Below are 23,672 nucleotides of genomic sequence, written 5' to 3'. Positions count from 1 at the left end.
ATTAGCATGAAATGCACATTTATAACATTTTATTAAATTCTCATATGAATAAACCTGAAATTATAAAGTAATTGTAGCATTTTAATGAAGTGTCTGATTGTAGCATGGACGTGTTTCCATATTAACATGCAATATTTCTTTAGACCTGGTTTATCATGATGTGCTTAAAATGAGAGATGACCTTTATATGTTGGAACTGAATGAAGGTAAGGAAATTAATACTCAAGGAATTTCCTTATTTTATTTCTCTGATCCCTTAACTTCCATTGTTCGTTGTTTAGCATGAAGATGCAGGAAAACTGCTCAATCTCTAATAGTATTGTGTTTGTAAAAAAACGCAAAAAAACCACAACACAAAAATACAAATACAATTTCATGGTTACCTGCCACATTAAAATTAGTTCAAATAAAACCTGGCTAATACACACGTTGGTTTAAGATTGCTCTTAATCCAGAATAACAACAAGGTATTTCGTAAGAGTTCTCCATTAGTGTATAAAGGTAATCTGAACTGGATCAAAATCTCCAGTTCAGCTGTTCAGGGAACACTAGATCAACAGTTCTAAGTAAAATAGATTCTACTAATATAATTCAGTTTAAAGTAAACAAAGGAGGATTATCATATCCATAGAGGTGAGGGAGAATTTGTAACTAAAGGATTGACCTTGAGCCTGTATCAGATAAATGTTTGGAAAGAAAATATTCACTAAGCCAATTTATACAATTTGTCTGTCTGCTCATGAATATATGAGATAGAATTACAAAGTAATAAAGACTTGTCCCTGAAAAAAATTAGATATCAGATAATCACAGTAACGCACACAGGACCTGTATCATAAGAGTTAATATTACAAATATCCACTTTACTGAGAGATAAGATATTTTAGGCAGCAGTTCTAGGAATATTAATCATGGATGGCTTTCAAATGTAGTTGAACATTTTAAATGTTCAGAGAATTAATGCTGGGAAAAGATTTTGGGAAGCAGCTAAAAACCCAGCTGAGAGGTAAGGGCAATCCCTTCTCAAATGATTTTTTAGTATTGAAATTTCTCTACAATTTCTTTATACGCATTTTGTACTGGCTGGAGGACACCACAGAGATAAAAATGGCATTCAGGCAAAACAAGTCTTCCCATGAATGGAGCATTTTCCATTCATTTTTGTACTAACAATATTTAATATTTCTTTGCTACAAGTAGACGAGGATCCATTCTTCCTGGTTATGTTTGCATGTTGTCCCAATCACTAGATATTTTGCTTGATTGAGTGTGTAGTTTGTAATTACATCTCAGTTAAATGTGGATGTTATGGCGGTACTAATACCTGCTCTGAATTCCTGCAGCAAATCAGCATCATATGTGGAGAAAATTTTGTGTGTTGGTTAGTGAGGAGGAGCACTGCAGAGGAGAGGACAGAAGGGAGCTGCAGATTCAGGTGAGAAAGAGTATCTCTCAGTGTGCAGGGGGTACTTCCAAGCATGACCTTGTATCTCACTCTCTGTTGATATTTTTTTTTCTGCTTTTACAGCTGTTTGATTTTTCTTTCCTCTCTCTCTAAGGTGTTTTGGTAGGACAGTTCCTTCATGTCTCAATCTTGTTGCCTCTATCCTTTAGGATTATCCTTTCTCTAGTCCCTGCTCTAGCCAGCTGCACTGAGTCATCTGTGAGATGATTTTTCCCATCCTGCCACCATAAACAGACATAAACCAATTTAAATAAGTCAGTAATGAAGTTACATACCTGATAGGAAATTGTTTACAATCTGCTTGTGTTTACTCTCCTGCTTGTGAAACTTTGTAGAATAGTTGTGCTTGCTACTTCTGTAAAATACCCTTACCATGGATTTCTGTATTAGCCCAAGCACGATATACTGAGAACCCAGGAGAGCACATGTCCTTCAAAGTATGTGCTGGAAATCAAGTCTTCCCACTCCAGCATGAGCACTGACCATGAATGGGTAGGGGCAGACTCAAAGTGGGGTAGAAGATATTCTCTCCTCCCACAGCCAAAATCCTCATGAAGGGCAGAGGTTTGAGCTCTTTTCCCACCTGGGCAGCAGAAGCCCTCTAGCCAACATCAGTCTTACGCCTCAGGCACAGTGCAGTGATAGCACTCTGTTTGGCTACGTTTCATATTGATTTCCCTGGGGCCAATGTACACAGAGACAGCACCAGCCACGCAACCTGATCACGCCCTGTGTGTAGCCAATGGGTCATGAGGAACTTGCTCAGGAGGAGGTCTGTGGCCTATAAACACTGATCTGTCCTTATGAAGCACAGATCATCATAGCATAGATCTTCCAAAGCTAAGGAGACAGTCACTTCCCAAGGTACAGCAATAAAAATTAATGAAGTTCCATTTAAAAAAAAAAAAATATCCTCCCATTCAATCAAGCAAAAAACCCAACAGTTCTCCTTAACAGGACACCAAATTGACTAGACACACCAGCCCTCACTATAGTCCCTCTGCTCCAAAACATTGGTAACTACAAACCTCCTCTTGATGTGATCACCCAACTCTCCATTCCACAATCCAAGTTGGTCCCAGAGCCTGTTCTCCCAAACAGTGAACTCCCCACATGCTTGCAAACATCAGTTCTTAAAATTCAGCACCACTGTGGTGCACCTGTCACTAACTCCTATCTATTTCACACAGTCAAACAGAAGAAGAAGAAAAAAATATAATGTTTAGCAGAATCCGTAAGCACAGATTGGTTTTATGCCTACCTTGGTGCAGACTACATCACCACTGCTTCCATTGCATCAGCATCTTATCAGACTAGTAGCTACCATGCTACAGCCTCCCCTAACTACAGGGTCCACGGGTCCATAGAACAAGCTGTTACAAGTCCCAGTAAGCTTCATACCAGGCAGTGGAAGCACCAGTAGCCTTGGTGGGGTTTCAGCCCTGTGATTCTCATGCCAGCAATACATTCGTGGTCTGTAGTCTTGTTGTTGGTCAGATCCCAAATATTTTTGCAAGAAGAGTCAAGCTCAGGATTTCTTATGTTGGACTAATCCATAGGACACTGGATTCTGTCCACACATAATTACTGCAGCTCATGGAAAGTGATGGAGCATGAAGTCTGAGGATTTGAGATTTGGCCATGGCTTTCTCTCCACCTCAGCCCCAGTCTTCTGAACAGGTCATTCAGAAGACGTGGATAAATATAAATTTAGGGTCAAGTAGAAAGGATTGTACAGGTGGACTGAATATATAGGATGGACTACCTAATAGTCTTCTCAAAGCTTAGTTTGAATTACTAGAGCTGGTACATAAATGATTTTGACTCATCAGACAAGCAACCACAGACATTTGAAATACAGAAATGTTTGGTGTAATTTCATCTCAAGAAAGAGTCTCTTTGCAACTGATAAGTAAAAATCAGCTATTTTCACAATGCATTACTTCTCTAGTGAATTAAAGGTGGGAAAGATTTTAAACATGATGATAATAGTTTGTTAATCAAACAGTATTATCTCCAAGATAATGGCTTGCTACAGGCTAGCAAGATTAGTTACTCTGGGAGGATATATAAAAAAAAATTGGAAAAAAAAATCTTTTCTCTACATTGTATGAACTTAATGTTTTCCTCATGATCATTCTGGGACAAGGATTGGACAAAATTGTACAATACAGCAAACTTTATCAGCACCAAAATAATATTTCTTTCTCGCAGAGCAACCAAACCCACTGGAGGTCAGAATCTATAATGCAGTGGTTCTGCTGGCATGTGGCAGTGAAGATGAGCCTGGGATTTCTGTGTCTCTTTCTGGTTTTCAGCACAGGTAAGGAGGATGGTTTGGTGCTTCCCAGAGAATAACCCAGATATCTCTTTCCTAAGTAGTTCCACAGGCCTATTTCCACATCTATGGCAGACTTGGTTCTTTCACTGTATGTAGGCAAGGCTGATGGACTGGAGCTCCAGGACTGGTACCATGCAGAAGGACAGACCAGGTGATAGCCAAGGTCTATTTTTGGATCCCATTCCATGAATCTGGAATCAGAATGTTTTATGTGGAAAGAGAGAGAAAAGTTCAAAGAGCTCCTACCACGTAGATCATCAGTACAAATTTAGCTCATACGACATGTGAGCTGTTAATATAGCTGCCTAGCACTGTGTGAGGAGTCACAGTTTACAGGCCTTCTATCATTGACTGTCAATCAGGTATTATTCCTTTTATATATATATAGAGAGAGAAAGATAAATGTATCCAAGGACTGTTGTTTGTACCAGGCATAGATTTTTGTATCAATAAAGATAAGTACCCAGCTTTCACCAGTTTAGGTAGAAACAGCCAGACTGTGCAGTCACATCTCCTCATTCTTCTGGTGCTTTCAGTCCTAAAGATTTCATCTCACTGAAGAGGAAGCTGAACCCAGGTTTCCTACTCCCTGGTGAGAGCTCTTTCCATTAGGTTTTAATGCAGAGCAGGGTATCATCATCACTGAGGTGAGCCCCTCTAAACACCCAGAAGAGGACTTCTCTCTGGGAAACTTGAAAGAATTGAGAAGATGAAGCTTCAGAGGTCCCTGGGAGTTAAGAATCTGCTAGCACTGGCTCATTTGGGGAGCTTTCTGGGTTACTCTTTGGAGGCAGTCAGCTCTCCACTGATGGGACAGGGAACCTAAGCACCAATTTCCTACATTTCAACTTGTCCTGCAGTGTCTAAATCACTGCTCTGCACTCTTTACCTGTTAGTTACTGAGGGAATCCCAGGAAGAGAGTCCAATTTCCTGAGCCCAGGTCCCTTTCATCCTTCCTGCAACACAGCTCTTGAGAACAGTGATCAACTGAATGATTGCTCTGAATAACAAACATGCATGCAGCCTATGAATATTTGTTTAGATTTGGCCTTATTATACTATGTGCCTTGCAGTCAATGTTGTATGCAAATCTAGTGCAGATCTCTACAACAGTTTGCTACTAGTTTTTTTCTTTTGATTCTTGAACAACAGGGCAAGATCATATATTTAAGCTGTTTTCTCTCTTTAGCCAGACAGCTAAAGGACTGGGCAAGTCCTTTTGGATATCTTTATCCTTAGGTACTTAGGCTGCTGTTGTGGATACTCGGTAGCATTCTTTGCAGTGCTGATGTCCATCAGTTTCTGAACTGCAATGACTGAAAACAGCAAAGTAATCCAATCAGAAAACTCAATAGAGAGTTGATTGGTGCTTTGACAGGGAAAGCTGTTCCTCAGTCTCTTTTGTTACTTCACAGCTTCATGCATTAGAAGAGAAAACAAGAAAGAGAAGCAAGTGGCAGTGCTGGCTACTGCAGGTAACAAGCAGCATGTCAGGAGATCCTGTGTGGAAGTGTTAAAGGAAGGGGGAGGTATTGTGCTGCACATGGGGGTGTCAATGGATGGGCCTTTCTGCTGCAGTCTGTAAGCCCCAATCCACCACTGCTGAAAGGAATTCTCACTCAACCAAGAGGTTACCCAGATCCCTGGGTAGTTTAACCTCTGTCCTCACAGAAATCTAAAATGTTCTTTTATCTTTTTCCTTTTTCTCCTTCCCAGCTCTTCATTCCTTTTTATTTTCCCTTTCCTCTCATTTATGTTGTGGACAAGCCCTGCTTCCAGCCATGGGATGCATCTCAGTTGTGAAATGGTTAAAACTTATATTGGTGTCATTGGAAAATTATATTTGTTCTCAAATTTGATTTTGTTCTCATCTTGGGTTTCTGTGTTTCTTTTTCCGTCCTGCTCTGTTTTTTCTCTCTCTGTCATGCACACACAGAGACACCGCACTGCTCTGTTTCTGCATGACTTTGTGGGAGGGAAGCAAAAGAACATCTTTGGAAATTGTGACTTTGGAGAAACAAACACAAGCAACGCCAACAGAAAGAAAATGTGTTATAAAAAAAAAATGTTATTCATCTACAGTAAATTTATTCTGTCACAGCAATATAGTAACCGAGGTAGCTGAAAAAGAAGAATCAAATCTGTATTTTCATCCCAGTTCCATGTAGCACTGTGGAGCGGGGAACAGCTTCTAGGCGCTTTCTCCTTCATTTGTGATCCGCACAGAGATGCTGCTCTTTTAGCAGCCAATACCCGTTGCCCAGCACGAGAGGGCACCAAAACGTCAGGACTGGCTTGTCTCCAGGGAGCCTGCACAAGGGCTCACCTGGGGAATACAGGTAACAGAGCCCCACTGAAATTTTGGCATATCATTGCACTGCCCACCTTACTTGCTATTTTCCAGACTCCTCTCTGCACTGCTGGCATCCTTATTTCCCCAACGCAGGCTTTTCCATGTACTCTTGTACAAAATATTTTGGTTTTCCCACACTGGAAGATATTTACTGTATCTAAGCAAGGGATTAACCTCCATTTCCTTGTGCTTTTGTGCAGCCAGCTGCTCAGAGACCCTTTGTTTTTCAGAGCTGCCTGCAAAGTCTGTGGATCTGTCTGCTATTAACCTGACGGAGCTGGTGAATGGTATGGTGAGCACAGCGCTCAGAGGTAATGTGACAAGGCCAGGCAGGTCACGCAGGCTGTCAGCCCTGCAGTCAGTGAGATAAAGGACCAATGGCATTAGCAGGAGAAGCCATAAATGCATGCTGTCTGCCTCCAGAATTGAATCTAGGAGCAACTTACCCTCACGCGTTTATAATGCAGATAGCAGTCAGCCCCAAAGAATTTAGAAATTAGTGTGTGTTTATATATAGACACAATATAATTACTTATGGAATGTCTTTAGAAAGCACTTTATAATCCAGGGTATGTTTGAATTAAAAAAAACCCAAACAAACAGTAATAGTAATACAAATGATCCTTCCCTCAGTGGAAATGGAAATGAGAAAGAATTGAGTCTCAGGCTGCTGTGTAGTATCAGCACCTCAGGATTCTTTTAGAAATTAAATGAGCAAAGTCAAAACATGCTGGTCTCATAATTTGTTCCAAACACTAATAGCATGAGTGTGTGTTTCTGCAGGTACCAAAAAACTCTTCTCTTTGCTGAGCATCACGTCTTACAGCTCACTTGCCTTCCACAAAGTGTCAGTCACCATTTATAACAGTGAGTGCCTCAGTGCTTTGCTTGGCACGGGAGCGTTTTCTATCACACAGCCTGTGTATCAAGACACTGATTTTTCTCCATCTCTCCTACAGTTTCTAACATGAAAAATGTTGACCCTGGCAAGTTCCCTATGCATTACTGCTACTGTTTGAACAATGTGACAAACGACTTGACAGGTGGGTACGCAAGAGGGGTTGACAATTGCATGTGCTTCAGCTGAATTATTTCCTTTGGACCTGAAAACTGTAACCTGAATTCTACTGACTTCATCCTTATGAGCAACATTGCCTTACTGAGGTCAACAGCCATTACTCACAACAGGTCACTGCTCTAAACCTTGGGAGGGACTCAATGAATTCACTCTCAGATGGCTGCACCCAACCAGCCAGTCTAGGATGAAGCTGTATTTCAAGTGACTGGCAAGGTTTACTTTTCAGAGAGATGCTGCTTTCCTCCTTGGAGTATAAAGAACAGCACAGGAAACACAACTTGTCATTGTATGATACATTATCTTATCCACTTTCACTCTCCTGAGGTAACCCCCAGGAGATGAGCAAGGACTTCTTTGCACCAAGAGACTCCAATAACTTCAATGAGTCAAATATGAGTGAAAAGCTAGGATTAATGTCTTCATAGGGATGTTTAACAGAGTGTAAAATGCTGTTGTGCAAATTCTTCACATATATTCCTCATTCACATCACTGACCTCATGATATTTAGCAGTCCAAGACGGATCTGAGCACTTGGCTTCTCTGGCTGATTAATGTAAGATATAAGGAGTAGCTCAGCATCTAGGGGCCAGAACCCATATCCTCTAAGGAGCATGTGACAACAGCACACATGAGCCACAATGGCTTTCATGGCTTTTCCTGACCCACACATCCCACAGTCCTGATTGTATAATGACCCAGTCTGCTTTGGAAGATAATGGAGAAACTTTAATCATTCTTCCCCAAATATCTTGGGAGTGAGAGCACCCCCTCAAGTGGTAAAAATTCAAGGCCTAACACAGGGCTTGTGTCTGTCACTCATTAAGTAAGAACAGGGATCTGTTACTGCTAGGACCTTTTATATAAAAAGGGATAACACGACACCACTGCCCACTTTTTGAGCTGACATCACTGTGGGTACATCTGGAGTAGACCTAAGAGGAGACAATCAGATGCCTCCTGGAAGTTTGTACATGGCAGATAGTTCAAGCGAAACCTACTGGCTTTGGATCTCCTCTGACATTTAGGCAGACTAGGTGGAGTGTTACTTTAAATTGTTCTCTGGAACAGATAAATTTCACTTCAGTTCATTTTAGGCACATAGGTGCTATTTTTGCTATAACTTTTAAATGTACCTCTGCAGAGTATTCTAGTGGCTTCTTAAGACCATTGCCATCCAGCAGAAACTTCTGAGCTTTAAAATACTTAAAACATTGTCACATATAAACATATATACAAAATACGATCACATATACAATTTACTTTGTGACTTAGCATACATGAAAGAAAACGTGTTTTCAATCATAAACTCTCTCTGTTTTGTAGATTTTACAGCTTTACTTGTTGATATTATTGGAAATACCACCAGCTATCTCACAGAAATTTTCAAATCCACTTCTATTCTCTCAGGTTTGCATTTCCTTTTAACTTTTATCATGGCCTTATTTCTCTAGCATAGAAACAAGCATAAATATGTCTAAAAGCACATTACTCTTACTCAGCAGCATTTTTCCTGCAAAGAATGGAGAGCAGTTCTAAATAAAGTGTCCTTAGAGGAACAAGGTACATATATAATGTGTATATATGTATTATAGAGACATACGCATTTCCACGAGAAGCTATGTTTTGTTTGAAAGATTGGTGAATTGCTATTAAATATTGGTATTTTGGGAAATTGTGATTCATAAAGAATAATTATGGGCTACATTATCTTAAGATTTTTTTTCCATGTGAAAATAGTTGTAATTTAGGAATTTAATTAGATAGAAACATTTCCCCTTGGCATATTGTCATTTGGATTTGATGCTGGTTCAAAGCTTTTGTCAAGAACCAAATTGTAAGAAAAATATTTGGCCAGCTGCAGTAGCCACATGCCATTATGTGTTCATGTTTTCAACTGCTTAAGATAATATCACAAAATGAAAACTCGTAACAATGATCTGTTCTATATTTTTTTTACTTCCAGTGCGTCAGAACAATGATTCAGATTGTATCTACATCTGTGTGATGACAGGCCAGACAGGTAAAAAGTTTAAAAATTTCACACCCAAATATTGCCCTATTTATTATCAGTCATAACTTATACTAGAAAGAAATCTGTCTTGATATTTATAAACTTATTTATTTACAGGGAGAAATCTGTCTGACTTCTGGGAAATACTAGAAAAATCTCCTATTATTAATTACACATTTTCCAGTAACACATCTTCTGGCCTGGGTGAGTACTGAGAATAAAAGGAAACAGCAATAATGATGAAAATCACGTGCAGGTAGCATTGCAATGAGTACTCTATCTTCACAATGTAAAAATATTTTTAAACATGATTTTATGTTTTTATTATTACTTTTATATAAGTGTACACATTATTACTTATTTATCATCATTAAAATAGACTCATATTTTATGTTATTATAAAAGGAATATAATATTTATGTTATAAATGTAAGTAAAATTTAAAGACTTTTAAAGTATTAGCTACAAGGTCTTCTAGTGGAGGAACAAACAAAAGCTCCTGTGATGAGAGGTTTTACAGAATTCTGCACTAGACTGGGAAGGCTTCCTGGTGCTCTTAATCTAAATGGGTACCTCCCTTAGGTCCCAGCACAAATTACTTCTAACTTTTCCATGACCTACCTTCAGAAAGGAGTTGAATCTGTTCAGCCAGCATGCTGCATGGCTCCTCCGCTCAAGGCTGCTTTGCCAGCTTGAGCTGCACTTCAGATGCTCATTTGTCATTGCTGCCTGTGACTGTTTCTCATTTTCAATGCTTGATTAAAACAGGTAGATAGTGAAATCAGTGGCAAGTTTTCCTGCACTGAAACCTATAGAGCACTTTTCTCCCATTCAAAAGAAAAACAAAAATCAAAGATACTTTGTCAAAGATTAATTAAAAAAAGACAACAGTTTCTATTATACCAGAGCCTGATTTCTTCCCTTGCAGTGGGTGGTAAGCATACTGACCCTATCCTCTCATACCTCAAAGATCTAGATTCCACGTTTTCAAGTTTCATGAAATTACAGGAAGACACAAACAAAATGGTGGATCCAGCAGCAGAACATGAGTGGACAATTAAAAGTGAGCAAGTATTGTCAGAGCTAAATTTGTTTTCTCCTTGATCAATATCTTGATAAGTGAGCACATATGCTTGCTGTTGAACTAGAATGGCAGAGTAAAATAAAAATTTGTCCCAAACAGCAGAATATTGGGTCAATAATACACTGAATAGCTAGAGGATAGAAAAACTATTGTAAAAAGCCCCTTTTATTGACATTTTATTAGAAAATAATAGGCAGAGAAGTGGAAAAAAAAAACATTATTGATTTTAAACAAACAATAAGACTGTTCAAACTGTTGGCTTTCCTTTCTTATTGTAATATTTTCCTTTTTTTCTTTATCTTTAAATTTATATGACATTCAGAAATCATTACTTGAGCATTTCGTAGGCTTTTATCTTTACCACAACACTGCGACATAGAAAAGTACTAGTCTGCCTCATTTTGAAAGCAGAAAAGCAAATCTTCACACTTGCTTTCAGGTAGTAGGAGCAAAGGAAAATTTAGAATTTTATTTCATATGTCTTCATCACTGCAGCTGCATCTTTCTAGAACAAACATTCTACATTTTCCCTAGTCTATCTGCTGTCTTTTTATAAGCTCTTTTAATTTGCCTAACCACATACCAGCCTCTGATATCTCTCCAAGATCCAAGAGGCACTCCTGCCACAAAATGTCATCAGTTCTCAAATTCCGGTATCTGCCTGCTCCCCTTTACATAGCTTTCATCTCTTTTCTCTGTAGTGAAGCAGTTTAGGGAATAAAAAATTGTGTGAAGAAAAACCCATACTTTGAAGGACTATTTCAGTTTCTTTTTTCGTTTACGAAAACTTGCACATTGAGATGTTCTCAGGTAATATTTCAAATGTTATTAGTACTCCTTATGTTTCCATGTTTAAAATTATATGGAGTAGTGGTTGCTTAACTGCCAGGGGAAGCACTCAAGGAAATGATGGGATTTTCTGGGTTTATTTAGATATTATTGTCCCCCAGTGTGTTTTATGCTTGCTTCTGCCATGGGACACAAGCACCCACTATGTGTTGCTGGTGCCCTTCCTCTGTGTCTCCTGCTTCTCCAGCTACCAGGATCCCTCTTGCCCTGAAAGGGGAGGAAATCCCCATCACAAGATTCCCACCATTGCCAAAGACAGCCGGAGCAAAAGGACTGGGTTTTCCATCACTGCATGTGGATGTTTCCAGACCTCAAGGCGCAGCCCGTCCCCCTCCAGTGACTGGAGGCAGCTTGGCACCATCTCCAGCCCTGCACCCCAGCCCCAGTAAGTATGATGACTTTGGATCACTGGTGATTTAATTTCTTTGTTGTAGAAGTGCTGAAATCCATTATAGGCAGTTTCTTACCCTTTAGGGGAAAACTAAGTCTTGCTTCTCATGGACGCTTCCACCACTCATGTCTTCCTTCATGTTTTGTACCTGCTTTGATGAGGAAACATGTGGAAAAAGAGATATAGAGCACCTATTCTTGGTTTCCCCTAAACGTATCTTCTTTAAAGCCTAGCCTTCCCTGTCCCACAGATTTTCAAAATCTAGGAAAGTAAAGCTTTTGTCTTTCCTTTTTCATCTTGACATTTTTTATATGCCACTGGATATGCCGGCTGAAGGCCTCTGTCTGTTGACCTGTCTCATATATAGCAGTTCTTCTCAGTAGACAGATTAATATCTTGAATGACATGAAACATGTGTCTTTCTGTTCTTGTAGCTGACACGTACGCATTTTGGATGCAGACAGCGTCTCCTCAAGAAAGCAGCAAAATGATCCCAACAGAGCCAGGTGAGATTGAGGTGGGATAATAACAACGTGTGTCAGTACATACATTTATAAGAGAGGAAATAAAATATATTTATACAAACAGGTCACATCAGTGCTTATGTAACTGTTTATTAGTGGTCTATGACTTCAGCTATTTTTTCTTTACTGTTATTTTTTCAATCAACCTTCCTTTATAAAAAAAAAAATCAAAGTAAGTTATATTTTTTTTTCCTCCTTCAGATTTGCCTTCCTCAGTACTGCCTGCACCACCCCACAGGCCTGCTGTGACAATGAAACTTTACTCAGCTACCAGTAAGTAGCTGCACCTCACGCAGCAAAAACAGTAGCATGTTTAAAATTATATCAATATGCAATTTTTCCCATGCAGAAATGGCACACTTTTAATTTACATGACAACTTATGTATACAACACCCAAAATGTACAAGGGAATGCTTCTACATTTTTTTGTGAATCATACACAATCACACATTCAAGACACAAATTAAACTATGATAACAGAATTAATGTATGTACTCCATGTGTCAGTTTTAAAGGGAGGATTATTAAAATTCATTTATTCCAAAGGGAAGTATCATGCTTTTAAATCTCCTTACTGGTACAGATAAAATTATTAAATCAATCCACGCCTCGTGAAATCTCCAGAATTACCCTGAATTTACAATACTGCAAACAATTTCAGCTAAAGAAGGGTTGTTATCAACTAGATTTTCAGGACAGCTCAGTTTTTCCTTTTAAACACCAAAATAGTTAGGATTTAAGAGCTCGGCACAGTAAATTTATGATAAAATTATATTTTCAAGTAAATAATTAGTAAGGGCTAATATGCTCTGAAAAACTGGACTTGATTCAATGCCAAGAGGGGACTCTCAACACTGGGAGAGTCCAGCACTTACTCTGGATGCTAAGCATGTGTGTGTCTGAGCCCAGGCTACGTATTCCCAAATGCATGAAGCAGGAGTAGAGATCAGGAGTATGATAGGAATAAATCACTGCCATGAATCCCAGTCTTGGTGACCGAAGATTATTAGTTCAGGTCTAGGTACCAGCATCATGGACACCTAAAACTAGGTGAAACGCACCCTATCCTATAGATGTATTTAGCACCCTTGGAGTCCTTCCACACCCAGTCTGGTACTCTTGTTCCCAGATGTCACATTGGAAACCAAGCCAATTGGCCAGCTAAGCAGCAGGCAAGGTACTGTTGAAATTGCATGTAAGTCATAGTTCCTGATTATATGCTCCCCATTAACCTAGTAGTTAAGGAAATAAATGTGAGGGGTACATTGCAGTACATGTTTCAACATTGACACTAATATAGAAAATATATTAGTATTATTATGATTTCATATTGTTGTATTTGGAGGGAAAATCCAGATTGCTTGTTCTGGGATCCAGAAGAAAGTAACTACTGAGGTCACTATGAAAGCTCCTGTAGTGCTTGAAGCTGGGACAACGCCTGTGCTCACCTTTGATTAGGAAGGAAAAAAATGGTCCCCACTTTTTCCAAATAAGTAGATGGCTCAATTCCAAGATTTCCTGGAATTAAGACTGCATTCTGCCATTTTGACAGCTTAGAGAATTAAGACTGCATCCTGCAGTCTGACAGTGATGGAGTTTAAGCCCACGGAACACTTTAAGAAGAGGTTGTCCTTGGTCCCCCTGTTGCGGTTGATTCTGTTACTACCATAAATGAGTGGGAACATCTGTCTTGCTGAGTAGTGAGGACTGCCAGAAGGAATTTTGGAAATCTCTTCATCAACAGCCTGTGTTTCTGTGCGGTGACTAAGTGAAGCACAGATTCTGGGTAGGGCATAGCCAACATATCAGACGTGGTTGCAGAGGTCTTCAGTGTCATTTGGGTGTGATATTTTGTGGAGAGGAGGGTGTTGGCCTCTTCTCCCAAGTGACAGGGGACAGGACAAGAGGGAATGGCCTCAAGCTCCACCAGGGGAGATTTAGGCTGGACATTAGGAAAAAAAAAAATCACTGAAAGGGTTATTAGGCACTGGAACAGGCTGCCCAGAGAGGTGGTTGAGTCACCTTCGCTGGAGGTGTTCAAGGGATGGGTGGACGAGGTGCTGAGGGGCATGGTTTAGTGTTTGATAGGAATGGTTGGACTCGATGATCCGGTGGTTCTTTTCCAACCTGGTGATTCTATGATTCTATGATATTATAGAGAAAAACCAGAGGAGTCTAACTAAATTACAGTCAAATACTAAAATTCCAGTCAAGTACTTTTTCAAAGGTCTCTTTGGACATCTAAGTAATTGAACAAAAAAAAAAAAGATCATGTAAGAAAATAAATGCCTGCAAGTTCTGAGGGATGGTAGGTGAGAAGAGCAAAGAGTTGACTCTATGGTATGTGATTGGATTAGTAGTGAACTGCACCATTCCTGTATTGTCAAAGTAAATTTGATCCAGATTCCCAATAAACCTAACTAAGAGAAAACTGCTACTGGTATCTAGCCTGTCAAAACAGGAGTGGCAAAGTGAAAAACTGAGCATCAGTAGAAGGTTTTTGCACAAAGGGAAACTGCAGACTTCTTGTGCTTTTTCTGCTAATGGAGTTGACCCAGATCACCGAGGTTGAGGCTAGATTCCTGGCTCCTAAAGGCAACCCTCAGGTCTTCATTTTGGGAAGCTTAAAATCCAAATTCTGGCCTGGATTCCCTGCTAATCTCACAATTTAGAATGATATTTTTAATACTAACTTCTCTTGGCTACATGCTGAATTCCAGTATGACTTTACATGTCTGTAATGAGGATGTTTTGGAAGTTGCAAACATATTTGGGTCAGAGAGAAAGGTTCTTTCAAAAATTTTCAGGTTTTCAGTCACTAGGAATAAACCCAATGTAGGTGAGCAGTAGTATCTTGCAGTTTAGGTCTTGTTTTCTTTTCCCCTTGGTTTTGCTGTTGTTGCGTATTGCAGCAATCCAAGACCAGGATCCTGTGCCATTAGGTTTTATAGTTTTTGCTGATGCTGATCAGGTTCCTAGTCCTGTTCTGTCTAGCTGAGTTTGTCAGCATATGTCAAGTTGCTTGTCTTTTTTGTTTGTTTTTCTTTTAAGAATTTTTTTGTTTTTCACTCATACTGTTAGAAAAGAAAGCATTTGAGACCATATGACACAGTGGGGCATCTGTTTTCAGAAGTAGATAATGTAATCAGAGTTAAAAATACTGACCATGAAAAACAGAATTTGACAACTGCATCAATTGATCATACAAACACAAGCCCTGCATCAAGGTGATGTCAGGGAAGAGGGGGAGGTGAGCATTCCCTGGGTGGCCTTGAGAACACTGCAGTAAAAGGCTTCAGCTACTGAGACGCGTTTCCAAGGAGAAGACTTACTGGTACTGAGCCAAGGAGCAGTTCTTGATGTAAGAGGCTTTTTGAACCATGGAGATAGGAAGCCAAATATCACTTTTTGATTTTTCTCTCACTTTACTTCTGTTTAAAGAGCTCAATATACTAGAATTCTCATCTTACCTCCAGTGACAGACTTTGGTTGCATGAAGAAAATGAGCCAGTGTCCTGTCACATAAATATAGTTTGATGACACTCTAGATGGTGTGAAGAGAAGAATTTAAGTTGAACTAAGTCTTGTCTTGACCGGGAGCAGAGAATCTGCTATAGCAATTCTCGTCCATCAAAAATGCCACACAAAACCACAAACAAAACAAAATTCAAGTTCTTTGAATGTCTTGTTTGCTTTGGGTGAGTTTGACTTGAGGATGTAATAACGGCCAGCCAACTGGATGTTGGTGGAGTGTGTGACTGGACTTGTGGTGTGCACAGTCCAGAGTTTGTTCATGTGATGGTGCTCTCTGGTGGGCAACGCTACAGACCCTGGAGAACATAAGACAGGGAACCAACCTTTTTTGAAAAGTCTGGATTTCAACAAGATCAGTGAATGGAGAGTCAGTAAATGTCTCCCTGTCTGAAACCATAATGACAAAGACTGTCCACTGTCGTATATCAAACATGCATTTTCTGTGTTTCCTGGACTGTTTTGACTGACAACATTGCTTAGGAAAGAAAATTCTTAGAGCAGAAACTTCTAAAATAAATTCCTGTTTACTCTATTTTTCATTTCAATCCAAATCCGTAGGAACTTGCAGTGCTACAGACTGGGAGAAGTCTGTCTAGAAAGCTGCCTGGAGGAGAGGGACCTGGGGGTGTTGGTTGACAGCCGACTGAATATGAGCCAGCAGTGTGCCCAGGTGGCCAAGAAGGCCAATGGCATCTTGGCTTGTATCAGAAACGGCGTGACCAGCAGGTCCAGGGAGGTTATCCTCCCTCTGTACTCGGCACTGGTGAGACCGCTCCTCGAATCCTGTGTTCAGTTCTGGGCCCCTCACCACAAGAAGGATGTTGAGGCTCTGGAGAGAGTCCAGAGAAGAGCAACAAAGCTGGTGAAAGGGCTGGAGAACAGGCCTTATGAGGAGCGGCTGAGAGAGCTGGGGTTGTTTAGCCTGGAGAAGAGGAGGCTGAGGGGTGACCTCATTGCTCTCTACAACTACCTGAAAGGAGGTTGTAGAGAGGAGGGTGCTGGCCTCTTCTCCCAAGTGACAGGGGACAGGACAAGAGGGAATGGCCTCAAGCTCCGACAGGGGAGGTTTAGGCTAGACGTTAGGAAAAAATTCTTTACAGAAAGGGTCATTGGGCACGGGAACAGGCTGCCCAGGGAGGTGGTTGAGTCACCTTCCCTGGAGGTGTTTAAGGCACGGGTGGACGAGGTGCTGAGGGATATGGTTTAGTGTTTGGTAGGAACGGTTGGACTCGGTGATCCGGTGGGTCTCTTCCAACCTGGTTATTCTGTGATTCTGTGATTCTGTGAACTTATTTATTGAATAAAAAAAATTACATTTCACAGTAGAAAGTTATTACAGTAGATATATAGAATGTAACTATGAAGCACTGAAGATTTTAATTTAAACAATATGATACGAATTATACGATCCAATCCAAACAAGATTAAATGCAACATTAATTGAATGAGAACTTCAGCATTAAATACAGTACTATGTAAATGTAGTGCTATTTTTAAATTTATTGCCAAAAATGAAAACCGACACAATTTGTTTAACTTCAGCTTTTTTATTTGACTTCTTTTTCCCACAAAGATGAATCCAAATTGATACTGCAGTCGTTCAATTTACATTTAAATAAAGATGGATTTCTGCTGGCAAAACACACAACTCAAGCCAATCATTAGCACCTGTTAGGCAGGATAGCGAGTACCCACTTTGGTGGAGACTTGAAGATTCATAGGAGGGTGGCCTTTCACAAATTTTAATTACTCACAGCAACTCTAATTTTCCGTTTCTCGGGAAAAAAAATCTCATTGTTTCATGCTCCGGTATTCAATTATTAACATGAAGAGTGTTTATTAAAGCAAGAAATCATTTGCTTTTAATTGTCATCCAATGGAAAAAAATCAAGGTGTGTCAAATGCTATTAAGTGGACAAAGCATAATGACATTTATGCAAAACTTCTAAGGTTAGGAGAAATGAGCCTCCCTCTCGCCATCCCTGAATAATTACAGGTGATATTTGTGTAGTGTCTTTGACACACACAGTTAGTTTTCAGAGGGGCCCCTGCATTTGGGAGCTGCAGATATTTGCCCATTCCTCCTCTATGACTCCTGTTACTCTGGGCAAGCGCTGACAGAAGAGAAATAGTTTCATAGCAATCTCTTTCAGCTTGGCAGTGCCTTTATTTTCCTCCTGCCCATGAATGCCGTTTTATATTAAACTTCTTGTCAGCACTAGATGACTCAAGCTTATTTCAACAGAACTTCATTAGTCCAAATTTAACCTCTGTAACCTCTCCTATCACATAACATAAGCTGACCCAAAGCTATAAAGTATATGAGGCATGTGAACCTGGAAATGCAATTATGCTGTCGAAAGGGATTATACTTCGCAGGTAAGGCAGTTTCATTACACATGGCCAAAGGCTGCTGCTAGTTACATAGATGGAAAAAACAGTTGACAATCACACTGCAGCTGCCTTTGCTTTGCATGTTCAGGCTCTTCCACCCAAACGGGTGCATGCGACTAAGACATGCACATCATGTATCATATTATATCAATATCACATTTTAGTGATTGATAGGAATGGTTGGACTTGATGATCCGGTGGGTCTTTTCCAACTTGGAGATTCTATAATTCTATGATTCTATGTAAATTGTGGCCACTCACAGACTCATCCTTGCTTACATTTTCAGAACCCCAATGTGGCATCTTCAAGGATCCACCTTGTTTTTCAGAGAGCTGGTGCAAGGGAGACATCCCTTTGGAAGGATTGCTCTATGCAGGGGACAACACAATGTGTGCGCATGCAGTCCCCGAGAGTCAGATGTGATGCCTTGCAGGGCAGGCTGCTTCACTGCAGTGACCCAGCAGCCTCTCCTCTACAGAGCACAGTTATTAAATATGCAAAAGAGAGGTGGTTACACATCTGTTTTAGTTATGCTTTGGTTGTCTTTTAGATTGTTGTAAATATTGTATTTTTTTTTCTAGTGAGTACTTTTCTTCTGACCCATCGTAACATAGTTGTTAGCTTAGGTGCAAGATGATGTCTGACAGGTAATGACAAGACTAAGACAAATGTTACATTTTTCTCTTAATAAGATGAAAAAAGTCCTGAAAAATATTTTGATTTTCCTCACCTTTTCTCAGTTTACCCAATTTTCACCTTGCCTTCTTTTTTCTGACAGAAAGAGAATCTGAGGAGAGATTGTATTTGACACTGAAAAACTACACAGCAGTTCTGTAGCCTGGAACAGCTGAGTTTGCTGGTGGGATGAAATGTTTGGTGTGCAAATGTTTCTCTCCCTATTGGCTGCAGAAGATTCAATGAATAAAATAGACTAGATATTTTTATTTTATCTAGCTCAAGAGAGGGCGAGGAGGAGTCCATCCTCAATTACCATTTCCTTGCATTTTTCTTAAGTAAAAATGATACAACAGCGGTCAATCGAAGGAAAAATCACTGATAAACCAGCTGGCTTCTGGCAAACAAATAATAAAATAGAAAAAATATTCCTGCCTTCCTTTCAATGAAGGCAAAAATTGACCTTTTCTCATGTAGTTACTTGTCAGTTTTCATGAAACCCGAGGAATGTATTTACCCAGAGGATCTTTACCCATATCTAAAAATTTGGCTGAAATTATCTGATTATTCAAGTCACTAGATGTAAGAAAGTGAAAACTGACAGACAGGCGGAGAGATGGACAGAAAGCAAGCCATAACCTTTGCATAAATCATGCTTATTTTGATAATGAGGCTAAAAAACAGTGACAGAGAGAGCAGTGAGAGTCTGTTTGTTTATTAGCTCAGTCATATTTAATCTCTGATTCAGATTTAGAGGATAGTGGAAATGTGGAACTGGAAGTGAATTTTTCATTGAAGTACCATATACATATAGAAAATATCAACTATAATAATTGTACAGTGCTGTTCTTTGTGTTGCCGTTTTTCACCGTGGAAAAATGATGCTCCAGTGGTAACCTAGCCTCCATCTAAACAGGTAACAGTAACTAAGTTACAACTTTAGAGCTGTTCCTTACATTTGTGATAAATAAAAACAATGTAGTTTTAAATAACTAACCAGAAATTCTAAATAATAATAGATTGAACAGTCTTTGTGCTTTCACTCAAGCAACCACCCGGCTGTGTATTGTTTTCAGTTATCTGCCTCACGGATTTTATTTTAGTATACCTATGCAAGCTTATTAAACTGCATGTTTCTCATAGTCTAGTTAAGGCATTGCAATAAATTTAATGGGACAAGTATTTGAACTGATTCAGAGCTGTATTTTTTCCTAGGATGTCCACAGGCAATCCTCAAAGAGTCCCGCGTGACCTCGCCTCCTGTCACCCTTATAGTTCAAAAGATCAGTCCCTGTGTTATGGAGCTGTGTAAGTTTTTTCAGCTATGCCTCTGCGTTGGCCAGAGAAGATATTCCAGAAAAGAAGCCATGAGGTAAAACCTAACACTGATTTCTGTCTCTCTCTGCTTAAAATGGTTCATCAGGCTTTTTCAAAAGGCAATTTTCACTCATCAATGCTTATTTTTGAGAGTTGGTGGCTACTGACCCAAATGGGTCCCCCTTGCACCAATTGATATTGGATCTGTCTTCCAGTATTCAAACTAGGTGAATAATGCTCAGCTGAATTTTTCCAAGTACCCAATGATATAATTGAGTTAAGATTCTAGCATTTTATTTCCCCATTCCATATTAGCAGTATGATACATATACAGCTATGCCTGCAAAAGATAACAAGCTACTACTCTCCTAACTTTAACTACATCTTTAGGTACTGTGTTGATTACTATTCCTGGTTCCTGAAAAATGCAAGTTATGTCTGTGAAAGAGTCAAAAGAGTTGCTTACTCCCCAAGTAAGTATTCACTTCTCTTTATACAGAATCATAAAATCATAGAACATTTTGGGTTGGAAGGGACTTGAAAGATCATCTAATTCCAACACCCCTGCCATGGGCAGAGAGACCTTCCACTACATCAGGTTGCTTAAAGCCTCATTCAGCCTGGCCTTGAACATCTCCAGGAATGGGGCATCCATACATATCTCTACATACACATCTATTTCTACATACTTTATTATGAAAGTGTAATGAAAAGTTTTACATATCCACAGATGCTGTCTTTTATCAGCTGTTTTGTCTGGTAATGATTTTCAATAGATGTTCTTAAAAGATTAACTTTCCTGTATATTTTTAATAATTTCCTTGTAAAACCTCTTTTGATGACAGTTTTCTTGTGTTCTTCCAGCGTTAAAACAGAAATGCCTTAAAAACATCTGCACGTCAGTCTAGAGCACTGAAGAATTTTACTGCAAATTAGAAGATTGGTGGCTTTTTTAGTTGTCTCGTTTTTCAGTGTAAAAATCAGGTTGCAACATGTTATTTGAAAATAGTTGTAACAAGACAAGCCGTTAACCAGTTGTTAACCTAGGAATGTGTCTTGCACTAAGACTTTGTAAAAATATTGTGTAAAAACAGATTAGATTTCTCTTATACAAGTGATGTAACTGGAATAAAAACACTGACAGCCTTTTAAAAACTGCATTTTTAATGGGTATTTATATGGTTGGTTATGGAATGCAAATAGTTTATTCTAGCTTTATTTATGATAAAGTAATCAAAATAAACAAATACAAAATAATTTCAAAGCAACCCAAAATACTGAAGACAAGAAGGATTTTTCCTGTCTTTAAACAGATGCAGATTATGCATTATTCCTTATAAAGATTCTCCCATTACTTCAGCAACTTGCCTAGAGCAGAGCTTGACCAAGGAAATGTTCACACCTCTTGTACTGTCACTCTGTGATATATTTGTGTGAGTTCACTAAGATCCATCTCCTTATTTATATGCAACTCTGGTGAACTAAAAGCTAATTCTAAATGGAAAGACCAACAAAAGGAGTTGTGCAATCCTATATTTTGCTACACTGCAGTACTATCAACGCATTAGTATCATCAAGCCATTAGTATTTCAAAAAGGCTTATTTGCACTACAGCTGGTACACATAGATGTTTCACTGAAGAAATATATATTCAAAGTAATATAAAGCCAAAGAGAATGGTATTGCCAAAAGGAATACTACCTGCAGAGAGAGGTGGGAATCAACAGCTCCCTTCCAAAATACATTCCACTGTTGCACCCAACAACATGATGAAAGCATTTCTGTCATATTGAAAAGCAGGTTATATTGGAGTAGTACTAATTACAATTAATATTGAAAGTTAGGTCAGTGGAAGAAATGCGAATGCTGATACAGTGAATATATAAATTGGGAAAACTAACGTGTCCATGGCATTGCAATGCCGTGAAGAAATCTCACTTCACAGCACCTCTCGTCACTCAAGGCAGGATCAGTTCTTCTGTGAATTAAACCTTTGTGCAACTATTGCTTTTAAATCTCGCAGAAACATCTTGAAGCCTGAAGGCATGATTTTTAAAAAAAAAATAATAGAAATTTACATTTTTCTTACATTTTTGCCATTAAGTTTTCTATGGACTCAGGAAGGACAAGAAAGCAGGAACCTAAGGGGAAAAAACAATGTTTGAAGTCAGTTTGACTTTCTGGGTTTTTTCAATGTGAATAAAAAGACAATATCAAAAGAAAAAAATTTTGGAAAACACTTTTCTTTTAAAAGTTTTTATTTTTTATTTTTATTTTGATTAATCTAATCAGCTCTGAGTTGTAGCACTGATCTCCATGATAAAGGACACTTTTGTGTTTGTAAGAAATCATTGTGTGTTTTTACTGCAGGAATACAAGTCCTTGCACAGAGTGCTAACCTCTCTATAGTGGGACTGGCTGAGCCTGAGCCATGTCTGGCACTGGGGGTGGGTCACAGGCATCTTGCCTCTAAGGTGCTGGAAAGGGCTGAGAGCTATTGCCTGAGCATGTTCATGGGGAGATAATAATGGGTGTCTTGTGAAAGGAGCTGAGAAACAATTAGTGGGACCTGTCCTGAATGAAAACCTTCTTGTCACAGTTCTTTAAGACTTACTGTTTGGCTTTCCAAGGGGGATAATGAAAATTAATGAGAAAAACTATGAAATAAGAGAAGGAATGAAAAAACAAGTTCCACAAAAAAAGGCCTCAATTTTTTTTTTCCGTATTCCAGGGTTTTTGGTCCTGCAAAGCCTCTGCGCATGACTGGCAGAAGAGCAGAAAGTATGGTGGAACATGGGCAAATCACTGTCTCAGAGGATTCATGTTTATTACTATGCCCAGTCAAGCCCACTCTGATTTGTCAGGCTGAAAATATTCTACAAGTTAAAATACACTTTGGGCAGCCCTCAACTGAAGCACCAAAACTCACATGAAAATTAATTTTCTTATCATTAGAGGCAATATTCCTACCATGCTTCACTTTTCTATGAAGTTCCTTGATAGAGTTGGTGTCAGAAACTGTATGACTGGACCCAGTCCTTTTCCTGGCAATATGTTGATACTGAATCAATATAGCATCAAAGAATGGTTGAGGTTGGAAAGAACCCCAGGAGGTCATCTGGTCTACCTGCCTGCCTAAGCAAAGCCACTTCGAGTCAGTTGCCCAGGACCATGTCCAGATGGCCTTGGAATATCTCCAGAGTAGGGGAGCAAGAGGAAGACTCCACAGTTTCTCCCGTGCCAAGGCTTGGTCACCTTCACAGTAAAAAACCAATTTCTTGATTTCCAGTGAAGCTCCTGTGTTTCGGTTTGTGTCTACTGCCTCTTGTCATGTCACTGGGCAACAGTGAAAAGAGCTTGGGTTTGTCCTTTTTGCACCCTCCCTTCAGGTATTTATAGGTGTTGATGAGAAGCACATGAGTTTTCTCAAGGTTGAAAAGTCCCAGCTGTCTTAGCCCCTCCTCATATGAGACAAGCATTAGTCGCTTGGTCAGACTTTTGCCCTTCTTTGGACTGTCTCAAGTTTTCCATGTCTGTGTCGTACTGAGGAGCCCTAAACTGGACACAGATTTCCAGCTGTGGCCTCACCAGTGCTCAGTAGAGGGGAAGAATCTATTTCCTTCACCTGCTGGCAATAATTTGCCCCATGCAG

The 23,672-nt window shown here is 39.4% G+C and overlaps 1 protein-coding gene across 1 annotated transcript; it reads left to right on the top strand.

Moving 5' to 3' along the window:
* The first annotated feature begins 169 nt into the window (after positions 1-169).
* HHLA1 (HHLA1 neighbor of OC90) lies at positions 170-20,928 on the top strand. The gene is made up of 17 exons (XM_069853183.1): positions 170-206; positions 1,344-1,435; positions 3,680-3,788; positions 5,223-5,282; positions 6,391-6,471; positions 6,944-7,027; positions 7,120-7,203; positions 8,563-8,646; positions 9,203-9,259; positions 9,368-9,454; positions 10,221-10,313; positions 11,371-11,568; positions 12,009-12,080; positions 12,300-12,371; positions 19,919-20,075; positions 20,411-20,493; positions 20,885-20,928. The coding sequence occupies exons 1-17, from the start codon at positions 170-172 to the stop codon at positions 20,926-20,928; spliced, it is 1,494 nt and encodes a 497-aa protein (XP_069709284.1).
* Positions 20,929-23,672: the final 2,744 nt, after the last annotated feature.

The sequence above is a fragment of the Phaenicophaeus curvirostris genome, chromosome 3, assembly GCF_032191515.1.
Source record: "Phaenicophaeus curvirostris isolate KB17595 chromosome 3, BPBGC_Pcur_1.0, whole genome shotgun sequence".
NCBI classification, from domain to species: Eukaryota; Metazoa; Chordata; class Aves; order Cuculiformes; family Cuculidae; genus Phaenicophaeus; species Phaenicophaeus curvirostris.
This window is presented reverse-complemented; position numbering and strand designations above follow the sequence as displayed.

Excerpts from the sequence above, each read along its gene's own strand:
- HHLA1 (XM_069853183.1), top strand. The coding sequence starts at position 170 with ATGAGAGATGACCTTTATATGTTGGAACTGAATGAAG. Across the intron at positions 10,314-11,370 it reads ACATGAGTGGACAATTAAAA|CTACCAGGATCCCTCTTGCC; the intron begins GTGAGCAAGTAT and ends CTGCTTCTCCAG. Across the intron at positions 12,372-19,918 it reads GAAACTTTACTCAGCTACCA|GATGTCCACAGGCAATCCTC; the intron begins GTAAGTAGCTGC and ends ATTTTTTCCTAG.